Source organism: Monopterus albus, unplaced genomic scaffold (assembly GCF_001952655.1).
Source record: "Monopterus albus unplaced genomic scaffold, M_albus_1.0 scaffold18.1, whole genome shotgun sequence".
NCBI classification, from domain to species: Eukaryota; Metazoa; Chordata; class Actinopteri; order Synbranchiformes; family Synbranchidae; genus Monopterus; species Monopterus albus.
Genome location: NW_018127898.1, coordinates 7,077,554 through 7,088,926, shown reverse-complemented (window position 1 = coordinate 7,088,926; position 11,373 = coordinate 7,077,554). Strand labels below are relative to the sequence as shown.

General features: G+C 42.0%; 2 protein-coding genes across 2 annotated transcripts in view; one reads left to right on the top strand and one right to left on the bottom strand.

The window, feature by feature from the left end:
• Window positions 1-2,512, bottom strand: part of LOC109956028 (opioid growth factor receptor-like) — a 3,378-nt gene extending 866 nt beyond the window's left edge. Inside the window, exons 1-7 of the mRNA XM_020592805.1 lie at window positions 1,928-2,512; window positions 1,660-1,722; window positions 931-957; window positions 744-798; window positions 474-552; window positions 327-393; window positions 101-249 (exon numbers count right to left, since the gene is read on the bottom strand). Of these exons, the coding sequence (XP_020448461.1) occupies window positions 101-249; window positions 327-393; window positions 474-552; window positions 744-798; window positions 931-957; window positions 1,660-1,722; window positions 1,928-2,275 (788 nt within the window). The 5' untranslated portion in view covers window positions 2,276-2,512. The remainder of the gene's footprint in view (window positions 1-100; window positions 250-326; window positions 394-473; window positions 553-743; window positions 799-930; window positions 958-1,659; window positions 1,723-1,927) is intronic.
• Window positions 2,513-6,284: 3,772 nt separating this feature from the next.
• Window positions 6,285-9,231, top strand: LOC109956029 (potassium channel subfamily K member 15-like). Its single transcript, XM_020592806.1, has 2 exons — window positions 6,285-6,678; window positions 8,196-9,231. The coding sequence occupies exons 1-2, from the start codon at window positions 6,312-6,314 to the stop codon at window positions 9,158-9,160; spliced, it is 1,332 nt and encodes a 443-aa protein (XP_020448462.1). The 5' UTR covers window positions 6,285-6,311; the 3' UTR covers window positions 9,161-9,231.
• The last annotated feature ends 2,142 nt before the right edge of the window (window positions 9,232-11,373 follow it).

Sequence of the window (11,373 nt, the reverse complement as noted above, 5' to 3'; positions counted from 1 at the left end):
CGTGGCAGGAAAAAAAAGTAAATGTTTTTTTTTTTTTTTTACAAAAAAAGGGGGAGGGTACTTTCAGTGAGCACTGCATTTTATTTATCAGACAGCTCACCTGTCCAGATTATTGAATCTATCTCTCCAGTTTGGGGCTCTCGTGACTTGTCCTGTTTCCTTATTGCACAGCTCAATACCATAGAAGTCCAACATGAGCTCGTATGACTTCAGCAGATTTTCCCTCGCTTTACTGTTTTCAAGGAACTCCTAAAGGAAAGGCAGGGTTTCTGTCAGAATATGCACTTTCTTTTAAAAATTTTATTTGGTAGCTTTTAGCAGTTTACCTTAATTTCTTCTTTTGTCAGTGTACTGGCTTTTGGGTTCACCCCTGGTTCTTGCAGTGGGAATAACCTTAGAAGAAAAAATGTAAAACATTTCAGAAGCAGGAACTGAACATGTCAGATCACAACTGTGATTACAGCGCAACTTACCACTGAATATAGTTGTGTGCATACTCCAGTTTCTCATAGTCTCCCTTCCATTTATCATGGAAATCATCTATGCGGAGATCTGATAACAAAAACAAAAAAAGCAGACATGTCAGATGGATGACAGATGTCAAGCTACTTACACAGATAATGATTAATCCTAATATGAGACTGAAAAATGTTTTACCGATGCAGATTTATACTGAAAAATAAATCACACACATTACACACCGTACAACCAACAAGCCCATGGCCTACTAGCTATAGACCTACCATCAGGTGAAGAGTACCCCTCTCCAAGGTAGAAGGACAGATTAGGCTTGTTATCCTGCTCAACATTAGAAAAAGGAAGTTCACAATACAATTGCACATAAGCACTTTAATGCATTTCAAATGAAGTGACATCTTAGTTATATAAAAGCACAGCCCATGCAAACTGCCAACATGTGTGTGTTCTTACATTCTGGTTACAGTGTTGCCTCATGAGCTGGAACAGTTGGTACATGTAAAAGAGAAATGTGAGCATGGATTATGATTTATTAAAATGTTTGTCATTGTACATCTGTAGGCCATAACATTATGACCACCTGTCTAATACTGTGTACACAGGAGTCAACGCAGCAGTTGGTTGACACTCGTGTCACTGTACAGCTCACTGTGCATCTTCACTGAATCTTTGCTTCAGATTCAGTGATGTTATTCAGATGTTTGCTGCTGTAGTTCAACCTCATCATCAGTGAGCGTTGTGTGTCCATGACCCTGTCACTAGTTTGCTCTCTGTCCTTCCTTAGACAGTGGTAGGTAGTGACCAGTGCAGACAGGAACACCCACCAAGACCTGCAGCATGGGAGACGCTCTGACCCAGTCATCTGCAATCACAGTCTGGCCCTTGTCAGAGTCACTCAGATCTTTTCTCTGGCCCGTTCTTCCTGCTTCCAACACACCAACTTCAAGGACTGAATGGTCACTTGCTGCTTCACCTGTCAGTGGTCATAATGCTATGGCTGATCGGTGTGGACGTGTGTGTAGGAGGATATGCACAGTCACACTGTGTGGACTTGACATCCTTATGGGGACAAAAAGCAAGTCCCTAAAATGTAAATCATTAAAATCTAGAGTGACAGTTTGAATTAGGGGTTAGACGAGTAGTGGTTATTGTTATGGTTGTGTGTGTGTGTGTGTAACATACACGGTAGTCATGCCTGTAGTTCTGCATGTCTCTTGCAGCACTTTCAAATCTGCTAAACTTGTACTGAAACACAGAAAATAACTTAAGTTTAGTTTACATCTTAAACATTTAGTAATTATAGCAGGTATACAGAAAAAAACTAACAAAAACAAAAAAATTGCTGAAAGTTTTGCCAAGTAACCCTCTGGGAAATGCAGGTTTCCCTGCTGGCCTCAAGTGAAAGCTTTCCTTTCCAGGAGTGCATACAGCAGACTATTGGTTGACTCACTCTTGTGGTCCCTGGTAGACGCCTAGTCGTCTTCGCTGGGCTCTCCTGGGGCTCCTCAACCTCCCAGGTTGAATCATAGCCGCAGTACAACTCATCTGTGGTGTCCACTCGGTACTCACGACTGTCAAAATCGTCTTCATCCAGACAGTCTGTGGAGGAGGCCTCAGGGTGCCCCTCATTTTGGTTTCTGCGATTCTTTCGCCAACCTATCGCAAAAACATTATCGAATAATGAGCCTAGTGCGCGGCGTACGAACCTGTCCACACGAGAACCAGCTCCAAACGAACTCACTACAGCTCCAAACGAGCGCACCAGCCAGCTGAGGCAACGCAACACGATATGGATCATGTCTGCATATGTCTGACTGCCTGTTAGTGTTAGTGTTAGTGTTGGTCTGTTTCACTTTCGTTTTGTTTCCAGTTTTGCTTACACAGAGCCGAAACCAGTGGTAACGCCCAGAAGTAACTTCTTCAGCAGGTGCTGGCTAATAAAACGTGCACAAATAGCAACGGTGACACAAACAGAAACATTTCTCCTTATTTCCTTCCTGTTGTGCTGTGACTGTAGTAAAAGCCTGTTGCCTTGTGTTTTTCTGCAGGTCAGAACAGTCTGCAGGTACAACTGGGCTGAATTTGGGGAAAATGTGCTCACGTTTTAGACGTAACAGACCATGGGTAACAGACGTTGTTTTAACAGAATTTAAATGGTTATTAAATTCAGTTAAAGTAAATTAAATGTAAGTGTTTGAGTAACCAAAACATCCACATGCTTTCACTTCCATCTGTGGCCAATATGTCGGTTAAAGGCCAGAGAGGTGACACTGGAGTGAGCTGAGTCACAATGACCAGAAAACTGATTTTCTGTTTTTTCTGGTGACAGTGGGGTAATAAATGTAAACACAAGTTGGCAAGGTTTGAAGTAAGACAATCATGCAAAGCTAAGATGACCTGCAGCCCACTGTTATTGTGAAACTTGCCCTGTTCCATATATTTAGCCTACACAGTGGCCTACTAGTTTAGGTTATTTAAATGCAGACATTTCTTTTTATTATTTGGTTACTTCTACTTTTTTATGTGCATATAACCATCCTTTGGATTATATAAAACTTACATGAATCTAATTGTATTTGAGTGCCATCAGAGTCTAAACACTTTTTCTTATTGGCTCTCCTCTTATCCAACAGTTGTGGGTATTCTGATATTTTTTTTTTAGAAGTGGGTATCATTAAGTTAAACAAGAAAATAAAACTGTGAGGAAACCCATAGATCATGGCCCCCTTTCTATTTGAACTAATAATAATTTATGAAAGGATCCTGTTATCAATAAATCTACTAGTTAAAATAAAAACTCATCATTCCAAAATGATTAACAATATCTAAATAATAAATCTATTTACCATAGCGCAAATTTTAGCTAAAAACAAACAAGAAAAAAATCAGCTGTGATTATTTTCTGATAAATTTGTTTCCTTTTTTCTATTCAACTCATCTGGAACCTTCAAATGTGAACAGCACAGCTGATGTAGTCTGGTCACCTGGACCAAGGTTCGAATATGTAGACAGATCTTTATTTCAACTCTGTGATCGTGCACAGAAAGAAACTCAATGACTATAATTTCAAAATGCAAGACTGTAGCCAGCTACAAGTCAATTTGAAAAACAACGATCTATATGATATAGAAACCACTTTTTCTGTAGCCACAGTCATCCTCACACCAGGCGCCTCCAAAAGAACCTTTCCCTGAAGGTGACGCAGAGGAATTAAAGACCACATCCCTGCCCTTTTACGTAATTAAACTCAAAGGACTGTTCACATTAGCTGCAAAGTTCAAGCTTGTTTTCTTTTGTCACCAAAGAAACATTTACCTGGAAGTTCATGTAAAGCTTTTATTTATGTAGTAAACAGGGTATAAAAAGATTTAAGTGGTATTTTTTATCATTATAACAAAAAACAGACTCTCATATTACTCATCATAACCACTGTCTTTATCTCCACGACCATGTCCCACTGCTATCAGTGTAGAATAGCATCGTGCAGTATGTTTCCCCACTTCATGGCACTTGGACAGATGTGTGTCTCGTCTCCTGTTGGAGACATCCTGTTCTTAATGTCTTCCTGTGTAGATGTGTGTCTTGTCTCCTGTTGGTGGACATCCTGTTCTTAATGTCTTCCTGTGGAAGATAAAGGGATGCATGAGCTGAGAGATATGAGATTTGTACATGAGATAAAGCGTAATTAGTTCATGGACAGTTGTTAAACCACAAGATGCTTATTATAAAAGTCTTGCCTTTTGCAGTGATTACACAGTAGACTGCAAAAGCGAGTGTCTGTCTTTATAAAATTCTTTTGTGCTTTGCGTCCTACATGCAATGTGAAATTTACATAAGGAATTGATCTTGAATAATCCTGATGTACATGCTGCACGCTCTGTTTGAACTGACAAGGCTATTATCTCTGAGACGCCTTTCAAATGGGGATAATTGCTCTTACTGCCAGTAGAGAAAATCAAGACTTATCTGTACGCTGTTAACATCTGCACAGCAATAAATTGATTTGTGCTTACTAAAGCAGGATGAGGTCCTGTACTGTCTCTAGAAGATAAAAGTACAGTGTAGAGATAGCTAGATGTTCATGCAAGGACTGGAGGCAATGTATGTGGCTTTTAATGACAGATCTCAGGGTCTTTATGACCTGGTTTAATGCACTAATAGGCCTCACAAATTGGAATGCCCTCCTGAAATAGATGGAAACCTCATGCAAGATATGAAACAGAAATAACTTTCAGCAAGCGCTACAGCAGTCAGGTTATTTTCTGGTTGCTCTGCTGTGAACCCAGTTAGCATGACACTGAGTAAAGACCCAGCAGATGCCGCTGAAAACTTCAGTGAGGCTCCACCAACTGGGCCTCTGGGTAGCTGCACTGATACATATACACACAAATCATCTCTCTCACAGAGTCTCTGCTGGAGTTAATGATGACAGCTCAGCAGATCGCCCAGTGACTAAGTGTGCTTGATAAAGGTCAGTGCTGCCACCAGCTAATGCTTCATCGCTCAGAGTAATACTTTAGCCGAGCGTATTGTGAATACTCTGCACATGAACGCTTCACAGGGCAAAATAATCAAGAGAGTAGAATCTGGAAAGGCCAGCTGTTTCTGTTGTGCTTCTGTGTGGCAGACACTGATGCAACACACACACATACTGTACACTCTGATACATGTGTTTCCCAAACCTCTCCAAACACAGGTTCAGTGACTAACAGCTAGACAGTCAGAGAATGGCTGCAGCATATATATTCAACAAAATGGAATGATCTCTTAAGTGTGTGTGTGTGTGTGTGTGTAGGGGGTGATAACTGAGAACTAACACTTTGTTTTTGCTTTGGCAATCCGTGGGGCACCCATGGAGAACTAAAACCTTTCCATGTCAGCCTGCACTGAACATTTTCATTATTTATGTTTCTGCATCATTTACATTTGTAACAATAAACTTGTCATAAAATCAATAGTCCCATACCAAGATAGGATATTGAATATGAAGATCGATTGTTACCACACACTTTACTCGGTATTCATGGTAATAAAGTTTATAGGTACCCTCCAGATATGCTTTACGACAGGGGTTTTCAACTGATTAATGTCCAGGGACCAGCACTCTGACCAAGAGGCAACTTGAGGATCACTGTTGTGGGGTGGCCAGACCGAACGGGCATTATTTTAATCCTGAAAATCACCTTGGCTTTTATAAATGTTATATGAATGCAAAATGTGATTAGTCACAAACAATAATTAATACATGGAAATTTGTAAATTAAATAAATAGTGATGCCCACAGTGAAACAAAATCACTGAATACATGATCAAACTAGCTCCAGCTTTACCAGCTGCAACATTAAAATGATGAACACAATCATGCATCAACAATTATAATCTAATCATATGATAAACATTAATGTGAAATGTGCCATTCTGCATAATGAGCACTTTTAGTACTTAAAGATGTGTTTTGATGCTCATACACTGGTACTTTTAAGTAACATTTTGAATGCGGGACTTTTACTTGTAGCAGAACAGTTTTATAAGCAATCGCTCTTTTGTGTGGAGGGGGTCTGCAATGAATCTGTAGCCAGGGAGTTCATGTGTGTGGAGGGGGTCTGTAATGAATCTGTAGCCAGGGAGTTCATGTGTGTGGAGGGGGTCTGTAATGAATCTGTAGCCAGGGAGTTCATGTGTGTGAACGCACCTGTAAAAACCTTTGCGGATACTTTCAAGGTTCAGTAAGTGAAGCCACGTGAGTATCTTTATGGGCCGGACTAACACCTTGAAGAGCTGCACACAGGTTTGGTGCCATTTCACCTCTCAACACATCAGTCCCCTGAAGACGAATGGAGCCCATTGAGGATGCTGCTGTGTCCTCTGTGCGTGTGAGCAGCAGCGCCCTCAGTTCCGCGCGCACCCTCGAGTTGAGGATGAAGACACAGAACATCAGGACCCTCTCGCTCGTCCTGTCTATTGTTTTCTACCTGCTTATAGGAGCCACCGTCTTTAACGCACTAGAGTCGGAAAGTGAGAGTTCAAGGACAGGAGCACTGGGGCAGAAACTGAACGAGTTGGGGGAAAAGTATGGCTTCACCGAGGATGACTACCGGGAGATCGAGAAAGTGGTGCTCCTGTACGAGCCGCACCGAGCCGGGAGGCAGTGGAAGTTCGCCGGTTCTTTTTACTTTGCCATCACTGTTATCACCACGATTGGCAAGTAAATAGTTTCTCCATACGTGTTTGTCATCCGAAACACAGGGTACGAGGTAGTCCTATTTTTACGTACCTGCGCCTGTGGCGTGTTTTTTTGGCTCTCTATGGTGTAAAACGGGGTCACAGGGCCCCCAGCTGGAAGGGCCACTGTACAGGGCTGTGGTGCAGTGTGAGGTACTGTGAACCTGGGGGCAAATGGGGTGAAGTTTGCCTTCGCGATTTAACGATCTCCTCTGACCAGCACCTTGGCACCCACAAACTAACTAAACGACTGGTGTTTTGACAGAATTAAACAGATATTCCACCAAAAACAAGACAAAATAAAACAAAACAAGAAGAAGAACAAAAACCTCCCATGGAGTATTTACTCCTCTGCTTTTCATCCTGTACATATATATGGTATATGTTCAAAATATGGCAAATGCACTCCCTCTTGCAGGACCCTTTGACTTGGGGGCAGGCATGTGTGACAGTGTTGTTGTAGTTTACATTAACTTTCCAGTGTAAACATGTCAGCATCCTCTGTGAAGACTGAAATGGAAGAGGCCTATTTAACATTGCTGCTATTTAGCATTATTTTGATGAAAATATTTAAGGAGAGTAGAGAAGTGCGTTACAGCCGGCTATTGGCGTGCTGAAGTTTGAAAAGGTTCTGTGAATTTTGTCCTTCACCAACCACAGCCCTGCTCTTATGTAGATTTAATTAATACATCTAAATGCAATTTTGATTTGTGCTGATACAAAACAACATCTTTGTGGTACAACAGCAGCTGAATTGCCTTTTGAAATACAGTAGCTGGCAAAAAATGAAACCAATAAAGCACAATAAAATTTTCCATATCAAACCTGTTAACATTCAACATGTTCATTGAAGTGTTTCAAAGTTACTGCTGGTCACTGATGGCAATATTTAGATGGATATTAACTGAGAGCCAAAGGAATACAACAAACTGGACTGGAGGAATCAGGGCAAAGGAAAACTTGAAGGCTGTGTTTCCCTCTCTTCTCCTTCAGATGATCAAGACTTTGTGATCTTGCGTTGTGTTGTATTTGCACAGCAGCAAATATTTGGAGAATGGAAATATAATGTGTCTGTATCTTATGGTGGAAGAGGTTACACCTTCAGTTTGGCCACCTTCTGAACAGAGGTCTACTTAGCTGGAATAAGTGAAAACACAGATGCAGGACCTGTAATGTTAAGAAGCTGAACTGTTATTATGTTTTCATACAGCTGAGTAGTGCAATACACGTTATTATGTATTTCTCAGTACTCTTGTATTGTGTTTGTAGGTCTGTATTCTCTGTTGTTTTGTCACAAAGAGCAGCTAAAGTACCCACATTTCAGTCTGCTGGTTGTACTCATGGTTTAAGCTGCATGTGCTTGAGATGTTAACGTAAAGAGCTGAGATTTGACTTGGGCTTAGAGCAGGTGACAAGTGAGCACCATTTATAGATTTCTAGAAAATAAACAGTAGTAGAAGACATTGAGTGACCTGCATTGTACTGTGGCTTTGCAGGTTATGGCCATGTTGCTCCTCGCACGGATGCTGGCAAGACCTTCTGCATGCTTTATGCAGTCTTGGGCATTCCTCTGACACTGATCATGTTCCAGAGCCTGGGCGAGAGAATCAACGCCTTTGTCCGCTACCTCCTGCGCCGAGCCAAGCAGGGCCTGGGCTTACAGAGGACAGAGGTGTCCATGGGGAACATGGTCCTGGTAGGTCTGCTGTCCTGCATGAGCACTCTGTGCATCGGGGCTCTGACCTTCTCCCAGTTTGAGGACTGGACCTTCTTCAACGCCTACTACTTCTGCTTCATCACGCTCACCACCATCGGCTTTGGGGATTTTGTGGCTCTGCAGAAGAAAGATGCTCTGGGGGAGCAACCCCCTTATGTGGCTTTCAGCTTCATGTACATTTTGGTTGGGCTAACAGTTATTGGAGCTTTTCTCAATCTGGTGGTGTTGAGGTTTCTCACTGTGAGCTCAGATGAGCCTGATGTGAGGCCCGAGGCAGGAGGGGAGGAGCAGGGACCACGGTCTAAGGACACACAGGAAGACAGGGATATGTTGAACACTGAAGCAGAAACTGCTGAGCTGGGGTACAAAGACAGAGAAGCAGGACAAAATAGACATCACAACCTGCCAATGGAGGGCAGCACCAGCTCCATGGACCTCCTCCCTTCTGCAGAGGAGCGCAAGCTTATATCTGAGCAGAGAGAGCACTCTGAGCTCCCTGCTCCCAACAGACTCACCGCCTTGTTCTCCCGCATCTGCTGTGGCCCGTACATCTATGACAGCCCCCCTACATCTTATTGTGATGAGGACTGCGGCCACAGCAACCCCATCTTCTACAATTCCATCTCCTACAGGGTGGAGCGGGCCTTGTGCAGCTCCTGCACAGTGTCGTCACAGGTCTCTCCCAGCAGTGCAGCTCTGTGCCTGGACAAGGACAATCCTCACACCCGAAGGAAATCAATCTAACTCTGTGAACTCTTGACTCAGATTCTAAGTGGCTTTTGTTTACCTTTTTTCTCACCACAGAACAGATAAAACCCAGATTTTCTGCTTGGTGGAACAAATTTCCCTGTGCTATACTAGTCATGAATGTAGCATTTCTTGTTATCAGATAAAATATAGCATATCATAAAAATTCTACAGTTTATAATGTATTTTTTTACATTAAACATTACAGCTAAACTAAAAATCTTAAAACAAATATAAATTATGTGATATCTGTAAACTCATGTTTTTCACCATGTCAGTCAGCGGAAAGTGCAGCACATGCATCTGAGAAAGGTGGAGTCACCTGTGTGAATATTTTAGATGTCAGACTTGCTGCGGTGTTGTCACCCGTGACCTTCAGTTATTTCCAGTCAGTAATCATGGCTGTCTTCTAATAGGAACATACACTCTGTTGCTCTGACTGGTTCCCTAGGTAACAATTTCATCCCTATTGCTTAGTGCAGTGGAAAACTGGAGGCGGACACGTTCAGTACAGTGAGCGGTGAGCCCCAGTTAAAACTGTGATTTCCAGACCGTGTCCTCTGTGTAAAATAGTGGAAAATTAGAAATGTCTCCAAATGAGTGTTTAATTGCATTCTCAGATGTGCGGTTGTCTCACATGATGCTATTATTCAAATTAGATTGGTAAAACAAGGCACTAATATGAGGAAATGTTGCTTTATTCACACTTTAAAAATATTTAAAATAAAAAAGTGTTATCTTTATGTAACCTTCTATAGGGCACTCACTGAAATACTTAGAAATTCAAAGTTTCAACCCTAGACCATTATTGGAAGATATTATTTTTTGGACTTTAAAAAAATCATTGTCATGTTACAAATCATGGTCAGTATATATATTTATATATAGTCATTGACAGAAAATATTGCCCCCCCCCCACCACTTCTCCCAGAAAATTGTTGCAGTCACAAATTCTTTGGTATTCTCATGTTTATTTCTTTTGTTTGCATTGGAACAACAAAAAAAACAGGGGAAAAAAGCCACAGAACTCCAAAAATAGACTGGACAGAATTATTGACACAATCAGCTTAATATTTGGTAGCACACTCTTTGGACAAAATAACTGAAATCAGTTGCTTCTTGTAAACATCAGTGAGTTTCTTCCACCTCTCTACTGGAATTTTGGACCACTCTTCTTGTGCCAACTCCAGGTCTCTGATTTGAAGGGTTCCTTCTTCCAGCTGCTGTTTGAGATCTCTCCACAGGGGCTCTATGGGATTTAGACTTGGATTCATTGCCGGCCACTTCTGATCTCCCCAGCACATTGTCTGAAACCATTTCTGGTGCTTTTTAAGATAAGATAATCCTTGATTGTCATTGTAACAATGAAAATTTAAAGTGATCTTCAGTCGGTACAGGCATAAAAAACATAACATGTAAAATAAAAATATATGAAAACATAACAGCTAAAAACAAAATAATCAACAGACCCTTTGAGGCATATTACATTTTAGCAGCATTGAGGGTGGTAACTGCTGTTGGGTAAAAACTATTCCTGAATCTAGTGGCCCTTGATTTGATTGCTCTAAACCGTCTACCTGATGGCAGCAGTTCAAAGAGTGAACGTCCTGGGTGTGATGTGTCCTTAATGATGTTTTGGGCTTTTTTGAGGCAGTGGGAACTGTGTAGTTCTTCCAGAGTGAGCAGAGGGCAGCTGGCGATCTCCTGGGCCACATTAATGACCCTGTGGAGTGTTTTCCTCTGAGCCACTGTGCTGCTGCTGTACCATACACATATACAGTATGTTAGGATGCTCTCAGTGGAGCACCGATAGAAGGACACCAGTGGTCTCTGGGAGATGTTGTTCTTCCTGAGCACCTGTAGGAAGTACAGTCTCTGCTGGACCCTTTTAAGCAGTCCAGAGGTATTCATGCCCCAGGTCAGATCCTCCCAGAAAGCGCAAGACCGGCACCCTCTCCACAGGGTCCCCGCTGATATACAGTGGCAAGATGTCGTTTTTTTTCCTCCTGAAGTTGACAATGACCTCCTTAGTCTTTGAGGTATTAAGGAGCAGATTGTTCTCTCTGCACCACACTATCAGTATCTCCGCCTCATCCCTGTAGGGAGTCTCATTCCCTCAGAGAAAAGCCCCACCACCGTGGTGTCATCAGCAAATCTTACAACGGTATTGCCGTGGTAGGCGAGGGGGCAGTCGTGGGGGTGCGGAGGAT

What these genes read in the sequence shown, in the direction of transcription:
- LOC109956029 (XM_020592806.1), top strand. Translation starts at nt 6,312, where the DNA reads ATGGAGCCCATTGAGGATGCTGCTGTGTCCTCTGTGCGTGTGAGCAGC. An exon ending in CACTGTTATCACCACGATTG is followed by an intron (nt 6,679 to 8,195) that starts GCAAGTAAATAG and finishes GTGGCTTTGCAG; the next exon opens with GTTATGGCCATGTTGCTCCT.